General features: G+C 39.0%; 1 protein-coding gene across 3 annotated transcripts in view; it reads left to right on the forward strand.

Moving 5' to 3' along the window:
* Positions 1 to 1129: 1129 nt before the first annotated feature.
* Positions 1130 to 17476, forward strand: part of RNF103 (ring finger protein 103) — a 113599-nt gene continuing 97252 nt past the window's right edge. Inside the window, exons 1-4 of one of the 3 annotated variants that reach the window (XM_028122329.2) lie at positions 1130 to 1909; positions 4221 to 4360; positions 7056 to 7190; positions 13444 to 13559. In XM_028122329.2, coding sequence (XP_027978130.1) covers positions 1684 to 1909; positions 4221 to 4360; positions 7056 to 7190; positions 13444 to 13559 — 617 coding nt within the window. In that variant the 5' untranslated portion in view covers positions 1130 to 1683. The remainder of the gene's footprint in view (positions 1910 to 4220; positions 4361 to 7055; positions 7191 to 13443; positions 13560 to 17476) is intronic. The other 2 variants (XM_028122330.2, XM_028122332.2) reach the window with 2 other exon arrangements.

Below are 17476 nucleotides of genomic sequence, written 5' to 3' on the forward strand. Positions count from 1 at the left end.
CACCCACATTACTCACTTTATGTATGTTCCTGTGCTGGCAGTGGCCACACTCAGGGAGGGTAACAAAAGAAAAGACATGTAAACTTTGTACAGGGACATAGCAACCTTTGTCCTGGAAACTCACCGCCCCAATACCTGGCTTTTAACACCCCTAACACTGAAGAGGGGGAGGAAAAATTATAGCAGGCGGGACAAGTGGGCCTAATTCTAACTCTCCGTTTCGGCCAAACCTCCTCCAATACACGTTGTGCACAAACTACATTCTCACCGAGAAACGGAAAATCATTGTTTTCTACCCCTCAAACAACAGTTCCCAAATTTTTCCAATTCACCAGAACCTAGCATAAAGGTACTCATCTAGTTTTACCGATTTTAAGGGGATCATTAACTGCCCTATTTGTAGAAAAATAAACAGAAAGTGACAGAGTCCAAAGTCCAACCCTTAGCCAAAATCATATACTAAACATCTTCAGGGCAAAAGGAAAGAGAGCGGAGAAGACACTGGAGAGGCAACTTTGGGAGCTGTTCCGAAGCCCAGCCAAGGTTGGGGCCACGCACTGCTTTCCAGCCCCCTGGCTTAGCCGCCTCCTTTCCCCTCCGCACCCACTTCTCCCCTAAGCTGCCGGGGCGAGCGCTCCATCTTGGCCCCGCCCCGGCCCCGCCCGAGGCCCCGCCCCGCCGCCGACGTCAGTTGTTATGTCTCGGCCCGGGCAGGGGCCCCCAGCTGATCCTCTGCTGCCGAGGCGACTGACGCGGCCTCGCGAGGTGGCCGGGGCGTCGGGGACGGCGGCCGCGACCCGCGCCGCCCATCTGAGCGGGGCGGACGTTCCGTGGCTAGGAAACCGCCTCGGGGCCGCCCAGGGAGCCGTCTCGGGCCCATTTTTGCTTTTCTTCTTCAGGACCGTCGGCCCGCGCGCCCTATTTCTCTCTGCAAAGACCGCGACGCCCCCTCCCGGGCCGGGCCGCGGTGCCCGCCCGCCTGAAAGGCGCCGCCCGCCGGCCTGAGAGAACCTGGAGCCGCTGTCGCCGTGCCTGCCGCGCCTCTTGCGGAGCCTGGGCGGCCCGCGGGGCCTGGGGCCTGGGCGCCGGGCGCGGCGCTGCGGCGGCCGCTCCTCCCCGCGCTGGGCCCGGGGCCTGGCCGGGCCGAGCGCCGCGCCCTCCTGACCGGCCCCAACCGCCTCCCGGGCTCGCCGCCCCACCGGCCCCGGCCTCCCGCCAGGACCCCGCTTCCTTTGTGGATCTGAATGATTTTGGGGGGCCTCCTCCCTCCCTCTTGAGATTACGGTGCCGGAAGGCCGACCCGCCACCTCGGTCAGTGCCCCCCGCCTGGGTAACGTCCCTCGTTTTGTTCCTCCCCGCCGGCGCTCCCCCCGCCCCCGCTCCTGTCGGTGTTTGACTGATGGGTTTTTTTTAGTTTTTTTCCCTTTATTTTTCTCGTCTCCTGACTGGAAGGCCCCGCGCGAGGCTCTGCGCCCGGGCCCCTCCTCGTCCTTTCCTCACCCTTGCACAAATAGCCAAACCCCCAGCCCCCCGGCCGGCGATGGCGCGACAGTGAGGGCGGCGAGGCCGGACCACGCTGGGACAGTGCCAGCGCCCCGGCGGGCGTGAGCACACACTCCCCCGCTCTGCGCCCCTCTTTTTCGTCTTCCGAGCTCTCTGAGAAGAGAGAAGACGCAGGGGAAGATGTGGCTGAAGCTCTTCTTCCTGCTCCTCTATTTTCTGGTCCTGTTCGTCCTGGCCAGGTTTTTTGAGGCCATTGTGTGGTATGAAACTGGCATCTTTGCCACCCAACTGGTGGATCCGGTGGCGCTGAGCTTCAAGAAGCTGAAGACCATTCTGGAGTGCCGGGGGCTGGGATATTCAGGGCTGCCCGAGAAAAAGGATGTCCGGGAGCTGGTGGAAAAGTCAGGCGAGTATCCGGCCCCGCTGGGGTCCCCTCCACCCGGTGGAGGGGGCGACTTGTACTTCCTCGTACTTGGTGGTTCCTCCAGAATGAGGCATTACCTGGAAGGGTTAAGCAGACTACTCCAAGAGCTGTCCAGGTTTTCTTAAAAAAAAAAAAAAAAAAAAAAAATCCAGTTTTGAGAAGGGGGCTGGAATTATTTGCACGGGTGTTGCCGTGTATTTTTAAGGTTTGTTTTTTAAATAACATATAAGTGCAGCTTCTTAGCATTGTTTACTAAGAAACAATTTTTTTTTAAAAATAGGGAATGTCAGCTGGTTGCAGACAAACTGGAAAGCACTTTTTGTCGGTTGAAATTCATAGGGATATAAGAAAAGGAAAACCCCAGAACGTTGTCTGTAGATAGCAGTATTTGTCACAATAGTAATCATAGCGCAATAACAGGAGGGGGAAATGTTGGAATACTTAATATTAAAGAGGCATTTAGGGCTAAGATTTAAATTTTAAATCATGAGTTTAAATATAGAGAAAGTGTAAACTGTACAGCATTAGCTTTTCATTCTTTGGTGAAAATAAAGTGAATATGTTTTGTGAATGCCTATCTTGTTTTGGAAGAGTTTATATTTCTGTCAGCGTTTTAAAAAAATCCTTATGTCTTGGATGTAAACTTTTTCCTTTTAGAAGTCACAGATACAGCTGCATCAACTTAAATGGATTGAGAAATAGAATGGAAATAGTGCTAAGAGAATATTTATTTAACATCTTAAGCAGTGCATTGTTAGTGACTGTTGGTTTGGGGGTAGGATTGAATAAGAAATATGGTTAATATTTTCACCCCTGGACAAAATATATCTTTGTTTAGGTAAATGTCCTAGAAGGGGAATGTACTGTAACTTGAGAAAGACATTCTGAGTTGCTGTAGGAAGCAGTTGAAACTGATGATTATCTTTTTTGTTTCAAATATATCTGCTGTGTCTTTTACAAGACAGTTTTTTTCCCCTTATTTAGTACCCTATAGCCCTTGTTGTGGGATAGACAAGAATACTAACTCCAGAGGACTTTAGCACTACATATTTGCCAACCTTGAGGATTATCAAATTTGTATCTCACTACTGGGGTAGAGGAGGGAACCCTCTGTAGATGCGATGCTTTTTTTAAGAGAAGACATAAAATCCATTTTTTTTCTTGCCTCTTGTTTACTGACTGGTTTATGGTGACTGACTTCTACCACAGGGGTGGGGGATGGGAAATGGAGTAAAGATCTCTAATAAATGAATTTTCTAGGTTTAGAAGTATCTTAACTGCCAAAGCTAAATCATTTCTCATGGTAAAAAAAATTTAACAACACTTTTTTCTTTTGACTTTTATTTAGTGTTGCTTCCTTTGGGCCTAAAAATACTTGTCACTTCGGGTGTACAAGGAATGCACATATCATTTAAAGAATACACACAGCCCACAAAAGTATGACTCAGATCACACATTTTATAGCAGAGAAGTCTTGGTATAGCAATTTAACTTTATAATTTAGATATTCATTGTAAATGATTTTGCTGCTGTCATGCTTATTTTCACATTTAAGGCAAAAATTAAAATAATTTGACATTAGTGTTTACTTTTTATTTGATGATAGAAGTTCTCAATTTACACAGTAAATTTGAGTATGAGTGGTTTTTTTTCTTATAGGTAATCTTTTATATCTAACCTTCAAGTCTTATAAACCCTATTGCTATTTTAAGCAGGTGCTAATGGCAAATTCTGTAAACCCATTTCTAAATCTTGTAAGTCAGAAGTATATAAATCACTGTTTAAAAATTATTTGAAGCCCGGCATGTTATACACAAAACTAAGTAATACTGTGATGGCTTTTTGGACTTACCAGGAAATTAAGTAATTTCTAACAAATTATGTGATGACCCCACTAGAATATAAGCTCCATAAGAAGATGGATTTTTGCCTGACACATAGTAGGTTTTTATGACATTTTTACTGAGTGAATCTTAAATGGGTAGGTATATTCAGGTTCTACTTTTCTGTAGACTGAACTAGAAATACTGTGACATGATTTTTAACAGTGTAAAATGGAATTAATCATTGAAGTTAGGAATGTAGAATTTTTTTTTTTTTTAAGATTTTATTCATTTGAGAGAGAGACAGAGCACAAGCAGGGGGAGAGGCAGAGGGAGAGAGAGAAGCAGACTCCCTATTGACCTGGAGCTCATGACCTGAGCCCAGGGTAGATGCTTCACCCAGATCTGAGCCACCCTGAGAATGTAGAAGTTTTGAAATCTTACTAGTGTTATTTTTTTCCGTTCTTCAGGTGACTTGATGGAAGGTGAGCTCTATTCTGCACTCAAGGAAGAAGAAGCATCTGAATCCGTTTCTAGTACCAATTTCAGTGGTGAAATGCACTTCTATGAGCTTGTAGAAGACACAAAAGATGGCATCTGGCTGGTTCAGGTATCAGAAACAGTGACAGAAGTGAAATTATTTTTACCAGACTAGTATTCACCAGCTAGTGACACTTCTGTGTACTTGTGTCATGTTTCTTAAACATAACTCAGTCCTCATAGGGAGGCTCCACTGTCCTCTTAAAGAGGTTTTGCAGACCAAGGAAAATGAGAAGTGAAGAGGGGGGAAAGGAAGCTTTGGGGAAAGAGAGTTGACAAATCCATTGTAGTTGCTGGATCTTCATTAAAGTTAAGAAATACACAGATATATTTCTTTTGTTGAGCGATTTGCACTGTTTCAGTTTTGGTTAACCAGTTTTTAAGTCAGTGATCCAAATGACTTTTGTATCTAAAGGAAGAACCCTGAAGTAAATTATAGTAAGAAAATCCTGCTATTAGGGAAATAGCCAACTTTGTGACTATAGAGGACGAGATATTTTGGGGAGTGGTGGAGAGTGCTCATTACTCTGTTTATGAAGTTGATGAAATGATAATTTTTTTTTAAACCCTAAACTCTTGTGATATCAAAACTGAAAATTAATTAGCATATTGAGTTGTAGAGCTATGAAGGGCCTAAAAAATAGTCTTTTATGCTTCACAGAGATTGAGTTATAGAGCTATGAAGGGCCTAAAAAATAGTCTTTTGGGCTTCGCAGAGAATGCTTATGTACCACTGATGGTAAATGAGTGGGCACACATTATCGTTTATGGATTTTAATGCAAATTAGAAAAGTCAATATTATATTGAACATGTAATTTCATAAATATGATTTAGGGCAAGGCTAAAGTTACTTAAATTGTTAAAAATATAAGATCACTTAAAGTAAAATATCTAGTAAATTAACAGCATGATTTTGGCTCACATTATGAATATTGAATCAGGATCAAATCCCAGGACCCCAGATGTCTTGTCCAGTACTATTGTCATTTCACACTGGGGTTAGCTGTTTGATTCAGGGTATAAAAATCAGAATTGCTTCTTCATATTTCTTTCTGAGGACAATGATGTCAAATATGGTAGAAAAAGCTAGGAGTTCAGAGAACTTAGATGCAGATCTGGTCCTGTCATAGATTTGCAACATAATTATGGGTAGACAGATTTTCTGTTGTACCAGGCTTCAAATAAAACATATACATCTAAAGAGGATGGAATAATACTGTGGTCCACGGAGCTAAAGAGTAAAGAGTTGAGATTTGGGAATTCTTTGGGTGATTACATTAGCTATTCATCACTTTCCTTTACATGCAGTCTTCCTATTGTGTTTGACCTTTTACCTGCCAAATAATCTAAGTCTAATTTTTAAATTCAGCAAAGGGAGAACCTGGGAGGTTATGGGTATAGTCTATACATTACCATCAAATTCTAGTTTATCTCTCTGTGAATTAATTGGTATTGGAAAATAAACTAGTATCTCCAAAGCTTTAATTTATAAGTAAATAGTTATTCCATTTCCTTTCCCAGATACTTATATCTGATGGTCTGATCAAGAAAGACTTGTTGGCTTTGATAATTTTTAGTTTTATTTACTGAGGTTGAGTTGACTAGCCTGTCCCATTTACCTGTGTTCTCTGTTTAAATGTTTGTCCAATAATTGAATGATCCCACAGAGATGAATTTTAAATAGATGCTGAACACCTTCCAAACTTGGAAAAGCCATGTCAAAAGCCTAAATATATTCTTTTAGTATATAGGATTCTACCTATAGATAATTAGCACATTCTGGTTCACTAATTAACATATATTCTAGGCTTTAAATGATCTACTGTTCTTTAATTTTTTTTTTTAAGACTTTTTAAAAGAAGATTTTATTTATTTATTTGAGAGAGAGAACAAGCACAAGCTGGGGAGGCAGGGCAGAGGGAATGGGAGAAGCAGACTCCCGGCTGAGCAGGGAGCCCGATGTGGGGCTCGTTCCCAGTACCCTGAGATCATGACCTGAGCCCCAGGCTGATGCTTAATCGACTGAGCCACCCAGGCCCCCCGCCCTGGGGTTCACCTGAGTGGCTCAGTCGGTTAAGCCTCTGACTCTTAGTTTTGGTTCAGGTTATAATCTCGCAGATCAAGCCCCTCATGCAAACATGGAGCCTGCTTCAGATTCTCTCTCCCTCTCCTCCTCTGCCCCTTCCTCTGCTCTCTCGCTCTCTCTCTCAAATATAAATATACAAATATATCTCTCAAACAAAAAAATAATATTAAAGATAAACATGGATTAAACCCTGTTAATAGGTGACAAAATTCAAATAGTTTATTTAGCAGTTAGTTGTATGCCAGGCCCTGAGATAGACTAGGAACATAAACCAGGCTAAGTCCTTGCTCTCTCAGGCAGCTTACATTCCAGTTGAGAGAGGTATGCAATAAATAAGTAAATATTTAATATAGCATCAAGTTAGTGGAAAATGCTAAGAAGAAAAATAAGGAGACTGAGAGTGGCAAAAAATTCTGATAAGGGGACACTTGAATGAAATGAAGAACAAATAATGATAGTGAATGTTAGCATTATAAATTCTAATCACTAAATTTTTTTCCTCTGAAAATATTAAATAAGCCTCATAAGCTATTAGTAGTTGAAAAATGACTCCTAAGAAAAATGGAATGTATGTGGTTTTCCATGTGTTCATGGTAGTAGGACATACATTTAATTTTTCCAGTGACCTTCAGGATTTGTACTGATCACCAGTGTCTGGCTTGTGTCTCTTGGGGCCAGTCGCTTACATCTGTCAGATGGCTGTCTTGGGTTAGAAGAACAATCTCTGGCAGGACAACTGAGAAGATTGAGATTGAAACCCTGTCTTCACACATTCTGAAGTCACCAGCTAAGCTAATCAGCACAGACAGTGGTGTAAGCATTTAAAAGAGGGCTGTTGGTTTTTTGTTTTTAAATTGAAAATGTTAGAAACAAGATTAAGTATTCTCTCAGTTGCTTGTCATTCTTTCAGCTTAGGTCATATTTATCTAATCTCTTTTGAAGGATAACTTTTAAAATTCTGTTCTTAGTAATTTGAATTATTCTTTTCTATTTATTTTAAAAAGCTAATTTCAGTTTGTTCTGTCTTTTTTTTAAATTTTTGATTATGCATAGATCCTGGCCAGTTCAATCCTCTTCAGATTGCCTTTATTTTAGGTATCCTGTGTAAGAAATATTTAAGCACACCAGAATTCTTTGTTTTCCTCCCATTTTTCTAACATCATTCCTTACTCCTATGAATTATGGTTTTCTTTTGTATTTATTGAGAAAAAATGCAGTTAGATGGCATATGGTTGATAATTAGCACTTTAGGCTTCATAAATCATGTCACTGAAAGGATGTCTGGATTTACTTATTTAGAGAAAATATGACTTTAATAAATGGGTATATGACTTAGCTATTCCATCACATAGCTCATTATTTTTTTGGAATGGATTGGTAATCTAGATTGATTATTATCTTTTTTGGTGACACCAATGTGGAATGGTGATGCTACATGGGAAAAATTGAATTTGTACAGTTTATTTAATTCATCCTATATTTCTTGTAATTCCTATCTTCTGTGCAATTCACACTTTTATTTTCTGCATGATACATGTTAATGGCCTTTTTATCTTTCTCTTAATTGTTTTAAGATGTATTAATGCTCATAAATTATCCTTACATTGAACCAGAGTATTAGGATGCTCCTTTCATGTCAAGTTTTTCCATGTCTATCCTACATTCTCTGTAATACGAGGTGAAAAGAACTAATTTTAGTTTTCCAGGCAGCAATACATATGGGACATCTTTATCATCAATATACTATGTAACCCATGGAACAACTGAGTCCTCTTTTTTCCTAACAGTTCTTTCTAACATTCTAAGTTTTCCTGCTTTGTTCCTAACCTCAGCTCATATCTCTCATCAGTTATTTATCTTTTAGTGTTCTGGATTCTTTGGTTTTACCACCACCCAATCTTCTGAGCATCACAAATTGAAGACAGTTATTTTTTTTTCTCTCTCTCTTCAGAAAACTCTTAGAGAGGCAGATGGAACAATGGCTAGGCTTCTGAAATGGAAAAGTTAGCATGCTCTTTGGGTTTTATGGGTTCATCCTATCTTAACATTTCTATTTCTCCTTTTTGACCTTGTTCAATGAAGGACTGTGATATTTGTTCCCTACTGGCTTTATCCCCATCCTAAGGAATTTACTGTCACTGGAATTGAGGTAGCAGTGAAAAGCATCATGTGATTTAAAGTAAAGCTTTGGGTCAATATTTACTGAAGTATTATGTTACTATATTTCCTCTTTGGTAAAAAGAGTTAATAGCTATCTTAAAACTTGTTTAGCTTTGTTCTAGACAATAGTTCTATCCTGGGAGATTCTAACCTATTTATTCCTTTCATGACACTACTCTGAAGGTGAAATACATGGCAAGCCATTTTATCATTTATTTTGTATGGTGAAAAACTTTTATTTTTGTTTATTCATAAAGAAAGCTAGTGGGGATACCAAGGAAATAATTAAATGCCATTGACATTGTTTCTGTCAATCACTTGTCCTCACTTTTAATGATTTTATACAATTTGCATATATTTATTTAAGTTGGTCTATGATTTTGAAAGTAGAAACTCCCCATTAATAATGAAATATTGGGGGATGCCTGGGTGGCTCAGCCGGTTAAGTGTCTGCCTTTGGCTCAGGTCATGATCCTAGGGTCCTAGGATCGAGTCTTGCATTGGGCTCCTTGCTCAGCGGGAAGCCTGCTTCTCCCTCCCCCACTACCCCTGCTTGTGCTCTATCTCCCTCTTTCTCTTTCTCTGACAAATAAATAAAATCTTGGGAAAAAAAATAATGAAATACTGAGAGCTGCAGAAAATATCATAGCCCAGCACTCCTCTTCTATGGAGTTTTGTTATTTAATTTAGCCTAGATTTATATGGCATATGTTCTGATTAGTAATAAAACCCACCTCTAAAAATTAGGCAAAAGTATATGGTTTTTTTTCTTATACCAATGTAACACCTATAGTACATGTGGAAGGTAATAGACAATAATCTGAGGCCCAATTTTTCCTTGTAAGTTTAACTGGACTACACGGGGTTGACATCAGAAAATATGGGCACTTAGCATCACACACTATCTGACACAGTTCCATGCGTGATGTGCTGGAGCCAGCTCATACTGCTTCATGAAGGGTGATTGTTAACATCTCTTCCCAGCTCCATGTTTAGAGATAACATGTTGGATGGGGCGCCTGGTTGGCTCAGTCGGTTAAGTTGTCTGCCTTCAGCTCAGGTCATGATCCCAGGGTCCTGGGATCGAGCCCCATGTCGGGCTCCCTGCTCAGTGGGGAGTCTGCTTCTCCCTCTGCCTGCCACTCCCCTGCTTGTGCCCTCTCTCTCTCTCTCTATCAAATAAAAAAAAAAGATAATACTTTGGTAACTTGAAATCACCATATGGTAGTATTTATACCAAGGAAACCAGCAAGTAATAGAAATAAGTCCCTTTTTCTTTTGGAGAGCTAGTTGTTAAACCTCTACCAGCAAACCACTGGTTCCATCCATTCATCTAACCATCTAACAAATATTTATTGAAATCTAATGTGTGCTAACTGAACCTTAGGATTAGCACTGAGGGCACAAAGATGAATAACCTATAGCCTGTGCCTTAAGACAGCTTATAGTTTGGTTTACTAAAATGTGTAGACCAGTAAAAATCTTAGTATATGATTATCTTTCAGCTGAGTTAGATGGCCCGTGATGGTGCTAGCATCTTGAGAGATCCTAAAGAACTCTATTAGTGAAGTGGGACCTAGGAAAATTTGTGGTAGTTTTTTTCCGGAAAAAGTATATTTTTAAATTCGTTGAATTGAAAGTCTTTGTGTCTGACCAGGTCAAGAACATTAATATGCAATTGCATAGCAAGGTACTATTTATGCTAATGTTTGTCCAGAAAGTATTCCAGATGATAGGTTGCTAGGGAAGGGACTTATAACAGATACCAAAAATTTGGTGGCTTTAGAGAACTTGTATAGTCAGAAGTAGAAGAATGAAGTTACTAAGCTATAAAAAGCTGAAATAGTTTAGTTAAACATAAATATTTAATGAGTACCCATATGATTTAGGCACTATACTAGCTGCAGGAAATGCAATGGTGAGCAAGTGTAGGGATGCCAGTTAGAGAGGCAGATACCAGGGAAGGGGGAGGGAAAGATTCCTTCACTTCCAGCTTATGCTGCCAACTCTGTTCCAGACTTGGAACTTGGGCTGTACTTTCATCTAGTTTTTTTCTAGTCTCTGAAAATATTCCCCACAGAGAACACAACATCTTTCCTGAACTGCCGAGGAATATGTCTCTGCTTTTAATAAGACCAGCAATGTGAGTGCCTCTCAGAATCATGGTGCATACTTTTGGATATGAGCTCTAAGCTGGGAACTCTTACTGGTGTGACACAGTAGTAATAGGCTTAGAGTATTTGATTGTGCCATGTGACTCGGCCAGATGGGTTATTTTGTGAAAATATTAAAATTTTTAGTAGTGGTTTAATTCAGCCTCTACAAAATTTAATTTATGCTAAACCTTAAGTTGAATAATAGAACTATATAGGGCATTGAACAGAGCAATTTCTAATTGCATAAATATAACTTCAGAGTCAAATAAAATGCTTCCATGCAATGAATACCTAGGGGAGTTTTCATTTTTGTGAGGCTCTCTGTGTTAGGAATCATTAAACTCTTCAAAAAGCAGGCGTGGGTACAGCTTGCTGAATAAATAAGGCCCTGGGGTTAAACATTGTTATGTACCTGCTCGGATGTCCTACCTCTGATCACAAACTTATGTTTTCTGTGCTGTAACCAGCAGTGCCTGCCAATGACCCCCTCTCATTCCTACTTCCTTTCCTAGCATTGGAGCTCTTGTAAGTCTGAAAGATACCTGTAAAGTGGTCAGGATATTCACTGAAAGATGCCCCTAGACTTAGGGCCATACCTTACATTGATTAAAACAACCTCTTAATTAACCCCTGATGCAGTGTCATTATAAACACTGACCTGAAATGTTTGGGTTATTTGCAGCCTCGATCAGGAAATGGAAGTGAAAAGTTCTTTAAGAATTCTTTTAAAAAGTAGGGAGTATGATGGTGTGATTGCACAGAGACTTCTTAAACCTCAGTAATCTGAAAAATAAGTCAAGATTTCTTTGATTACTTGATGGAAACAAGAACTACCATTTTGACTCTTGAGTAGTAGGGGGAAAAAGAAAACAAATGCATGCCCTGCTTTTTCTTCCTGATTATTCAGATATAATATATCCAACCCTTTTGGACCATGGAAAAATGAGAGCTAGGGACTTAGTGGGTAACGTAACTGGCGTGAACCTCCTCAGAAAGAGCTTCCATGTCCTCAGATTGCCCTCTTCCTGGTTACCTCCACCATCTGAGCATTTGAATAAATAATTTGTGTCTCCCTCAATAAGGCCTCTATTTTCACTAAAAAGCACACAATGAATCATGGAACACTACATCAAAAACTAATGATATAATGTATGATGATTAACAACATAATAAAATAAAATAAAAAAAAAACACATCAGTGGGGCGCCTGGGTGGCTCAGTCGTTAAGCGTCTGCCTTCTGCTCAGGTCATGATCCCAGGGTCCTGGGGTAGAGCCTCGCATTGGGCTCCCTGCTCCACGGGAAGCCTGCTTCTCCCTCTCACGCTCCCTCTGCTTGTGTTCCCTCTCTCACTGTGTCTCTCTCTGTCAAATAAATAAATAAAATCTTTAAAAAAAAAAAAGGCACATCAAAACCATTTGTTTAATGCTTTAAATTGTGTATGCGTTTATGTATTTATGAAGCATCAGAATTATTACAAAATGTTACATGTAGCATGTATGTCTCTATAGATGTGGGGATGATGGTAGCAATGGTATATGCTAGGGGTTAGTGGACATAAAGTGAATTTCAAGTCATTTGTCACCACCACATGCTCTCTTTCTGCTAACCTTGAAATTTATTAGGCTTCCCAGCAGAGAGGCCACAGTGAGTTAGCTATACCACTCTTGTGTCTCCCAGGGGTACATATTGGCAGTCATTTCACACACACCCCTGGGATTTCATTTCCTGGAGGCTTTATGAACATGAAAATGGCCCTTCTTCCCAGAAAGGACCCCAGAGTATTGTGTTGTGATTTTGAATAGATAACATCAGTTACATAGCCTTTGTGAAAATAAACTTGGCCTATATACCCTAGGTTTAAAATAAATCAAACAGATGGTTTCGTGTAGACTTTAGACATTTTGGCTTTCCTTTAAGTTCTCATTTAGTTGTTTTTGTGTTTTTGTTTTTAACATATAATTTTGTTTTTTACTGGTACGTCTGTTGAAGTCTTTCCTCCATTCAGAGGAGAAAGATTAGGGAATAAAAGGAAAAGGTGTTAACGATTAGAAAGAAGCCATGGCACATTTTGAAGGTTAACTTACAGTTTTCCTTTTTCCTTCTTTTATTTTTTAAAAAATCTTTTCCTTCTCCCAATCTTGGTTGTGTTTGAAAGCTATTTGCAAGTTTGAAGTAGAAGTTCAAGAGTGTAGAATTCATTATGGTAACTTTTTTTTTTATATGTTAGAACCTTTTCATGATTGTTAAGAAAAAGCCTTTGAAACAATAGTATTCGTTTAGTTAAAACATAGCTTAATAGAAAACATGTGTTTGACTCTTGGCTCCATAATTATATTTTTAAAAAGTGAAATTTGAATTCATTGAACCCACATGTGATAATTTCTAGTAAGCTTTATTTACATTATTTAAAATTCTTGGAGCAGAGAAATGCCTCCAAAGACCCTTTTCTTCCTGTGTAACGTATTTCTAGAGAATAGGCCTACAGGGTGGAGAATGTGGCTAGGTTTTTAATATGGTTTTGATTCCCCTTGATGGAATTGCCACAGAGTGTGGAAGTTTAATGCACTGTATTCAGTGGTTTAAGCCTTTTGAGTTGGGCAGTTGTTCCTTCTACGAGAATTGCATTGATAACTGGGAACAGAATCTTTTTGCAAAAGATAAAGATGTATTATAGATAATAAGTGGTTGGTTTGACTTCATTTTAGGTAATTAAAGTTTCTGTTTGTTTGTTTGTTTCTGGGCAAATAGGTCATAGCAAATGACAGAAGTCCCTTGGTTGGTAAAATCCACTGGGAGAAAATGGTGAAAAAGGTGTCAAGATTTGGAATACGAACAGGCACTTTTAATTGTTCCAGTGACCCCAGGTGAGTTGATTAGGCAATTCTTAGAATTTGAGTTCTGACCAGAATTGTTTTAACTAATGAAGACAATGATATTAGAAACCTATTTGAACTGAAAGCTAATTATGTTTAGCACACTGTTAGTTACACAGGTGCTTGATTAATAGTTTTTGATAGATAAACTGGCAGTTACTTATTTTCCTTCTGAGATGACTTTCTCTCTCTATCCCATTCTTCTATATTCTTTCTAGTGGGGATGACTCTTAAGAGTATGTCTTTAGTCCTTTTGGTTTCAATTTTCTTCCCAAAAAGACTTTAGCACATTTATAGCTTTGTACTGATTGAAATCTTTTGTCATAATTCTGACCTCTAGTTTTCATGAGGACACTTATTTCCATCTGCCCTACCCCTAGATGTGTCCTTTTCCTTAAACCCAATGTCCAAATTCAGATTTATTCTTTTTTTCTTTAATCAGACAGATACCCTTTCTACCTTTCCTTTTTCTGTTCTTTACTGTTGTGTTTTGTTTTGTTTTCCCATTTTCTCAGACAAGAATCCTTGCAGGCATTTCTCTTTTCTTTTGTCATCATCTCCAGTATTTCATCTGTTGTGTTATTTCTTATTTCATTATTAAGTTATTTCTTTGAAATGCGTTTTATTTCAACTTCTGGTGCCATCAAGTTTTAACTTACATATATTCATTCATTTAATTACTCTTTCAGAAAATAGTTAATAAAAGATTAGCATGTACAGCATGTTCTGTTTAGTGCTGAGGAGGGGGCATATGATGTATATGTAGAAAACCTCACAACATTAGGTAGTTTCTAAGGTAAGAAATACACCTGACTTATCTATGTCCCTTACATGTGGCCCCAATTGGAAGCCCATTAGTGGTAGAAAACCCTCCTATACTACTGTTAAATCTGAGATTTTCCTTTCTTCTTTAAGCCCATGTTTGCTTTATTTTACCTCAAGATTGTTTTGCTGGTATTATAGGGTGTTGTGATCCACACCCTAAGGTGTAGAATCCCCTAAGAGTTGGAGATAAGAAGGAAAATTCTTGTATCTACTAACTCACAGTCTCCTCATTTACCCACAAAATTCACATTCTCTTCACCACAGAATCTTGATCATATTCTGATGCCTTTTGTTGAAATGTCCAAAACAGCCTTAGTGTTAATGTTCTAATGAAAAGGAAATCGTTGTTATTTTTGTCCTTTGTTTATCAAAGACAGTTGCATTTGGTGTGATCCCATCATTCCCAAATAGACTCTGAGAAAAATCTTTCTCTCCCTTACTAGTGATTGCAATACCAGAACAAATGATAATGCCAATATTTTGGGTTTTTTTTTCAGGTAATGCCAAAAGTCAGTATCACTATTTTTTTGAAAAATATTCAGAATTGATTTTGTAAAAAATCCGTGAACTAATTAATACATTTCAACACTGTAATTTATAAATATATTAGAAAATATCAAGTAAAAATAAATTTACAAAGTATAAAGGTTAAACACATTACAGTCTAATATAAATTGTTACATAACATTAAGAATTCAAAAATAAACTAAGCAAAACAGAAAATGATAATCTATTAACATGAAAAACTAAAGGAAATAGTATTTGACTTTTTTTGGTGTAATCTTATAAAGCAAAATGCATCAGAAGTATCAATTGAGTCTAGCAGATTTTAATGCAAATTTTTCTAGCTTTTCTTTGGAAAACTCTGAGTCTATACTAGCGGAAGAATGGTAAAGAGATACATATAAACAACTTCCATTTATTTTCCTCTAAATCCTTCGTCTTCAAATAATCTCACCTCTTTTTTTTTTTTTAAAGATTATATTTATTTATTAGAGAGAGAGAATGAGAGATAGAGAGCACGAGAGGGAAGAGGGTCAGAGGGAGAAGCAGACTCCCTGCTGAGCAGGAAGCCCGATGCGGGACTCGATCCTAGGACTCCAGGATCATGACCTGAGCTGAAGGCAGTCGCTTAACCAACTGAGCCACCCAGGCGCCCATAATCTCACCTCTTATTTATGATGGAACAGATCATTTTTTAGCAAATTTTGATTTTTTTTGTTGATTGCAGCTATTATTTTTTGTTATTAAAACACTTTTAGGGGCGCCTGGGTGGCTCAGTCAGTTTAGCATCTGACTTGTGATTTCTGCTCAGGTCATGATTTCATGGGTCATGAGATCGAGCCCTGTGTTAGGCTCTGTGCTAAATGCAGAGTCTGCTTGGGATACTCTGCCTCTCCCTCTCCTCCTCCTCCTCCCCCCTCTGCTTACGCATGTATGGTCTCTCTCTCTCTCTCTCTCTCTCTCGTAAATAAATAAATAAAATCTTTTTGAAAAAAACACTTTTACTTCACCTTCATTTTCATCACAAAGGTGAAGATTTTGATGCATAGTTATATCAGTTTCAATATTGTCATATTCATGTTTCCTTTTATTGGGAAGGTCTTACAACTAGAGTAAGAACTGTTCTTCCATAGAAGCTGTGCTTAGTCAGGATCATTTTTTTTCTTCTTTTGAGGATTTTGGAAATATAGAAGAACAAAATAGATACAGAAAAGTATGTTCAGAATGTCAATGCAGGGGCTCCTGGGTGGCTCAGTTGGTTAAGTGTCCAACTGTTGATCTCAGTTCAGGTCTTGATCAGGGTCGTGAGTTCAAGCCCTGCATTGGGCTGCATGTTGGGTGTGGAGCCTATTAAAAAAAAAAAAAAAAAAAGGAATGTCATTGCAGGGTGTATAACTGGGCAGGGAATAGTGTTTTTCAGCAAGTGTTTTAATCGTATGTTGAATAATTGAATCATCATCTTGATTTCAGATTTTTATAAACACCAAACTCTCTACTCCGCTGTTTGTATTGCTTTCTTTACCGGAGTTCCTTCTCTGGGGTGGCCTCTGGGCAGCCTCCTCCGATGTGCTGGTCCCATTGTACAGCAGTACAGGTTTCCTGACTTGGTTAGCTCCCCTAAGAATATTCAGGACCACCACCTCTGGGCAGCACCTGACTGTTGGGCAACAGTTTTAATTTCTTTCCCAGCATACTCGGCTTGCCTGGCCCTAATTTCTCTCATTCCCCAACCAAGCAATGTAGCTTACCAAAGCCCGCTGGTACGTCTATTCTCTTGTCTTTTCTTTGAGAAAGTAGAAAACATGGTGGGGTGTGTCTTTAAGGAATTAGAGAGGTGGGGAATAGTAAAGAGTAGATGGAAAACATTGTAATTATAGGAGCTGAGTGGCAAATGGGTCAGGAGGGCTTCTGGTGAGAGTAAAAGGGTAGAGGGCCTGTGGAATAAGCAGAGAAGGGAAAGTGAAGGAGAGATTGGAGAGCCGGCCTGGAAGGCCAAGGAGGCCAAAAACCTCATCTGAAGAAATCACATTACGTAAATAGAAGTATTAAGGTTTCTTTTTAAATACTGAATGTCACACAAGAAACTGGAGTAACAAACTCACTAAGCATGTTTTCTATCATTTTTAGTCTTCAAATTCTCTGAGATCTCAAAAGGTTTACTTTTAAGAACTAGAGGTTATTTTCATGGTATTATCAATGTGGAAGGTTAAACCTTAAAGCTATCATATAACTGAACTGAAAAGAAAGCACATGATACATTTGTTTTCTTACATGAAGAAATGTATGCACTAAGACCTTCTTCGCCTGTTTTACACAATAAGGTTTTCTGTTAGAAAGATTGGCATTTAATTTATGGCACAACTCAGAAACCAATATTCTCTGAGGTAGTTATAGAAAGATAAAAGAATGATCAAGAGTAGAAATGTCTCATCACAAGTATCATATGAAGTTTAAAAATTAAAGCTACTTTAAGAAATTTAGGATGTAAATAAGGCAATTATCTATTTGACTTGTTGCTTTTGGGGGTGGAGGGTAAGAATAGAATTCATGTCAATGAGTTATTACTTTGCATTATACAA

The sequence above is a fragment of the Eumetopias jubatus genome, unplaced genomic scaffold, assembly GCF_037043125.1.
Source record: "Eumetopias jubatus isolate StellerSeaLion01/CBP00866 unplaced genomic scaffold, mEumJub1_p1.0 scaffold_9, whole genome shotgun sequence".
Lineage (NCBI taxonomy): Eukaryota > Metazoa > Chordata > Mammalia > Carnivora > Otariidae > Eumetopias > Eumetopias jubatus.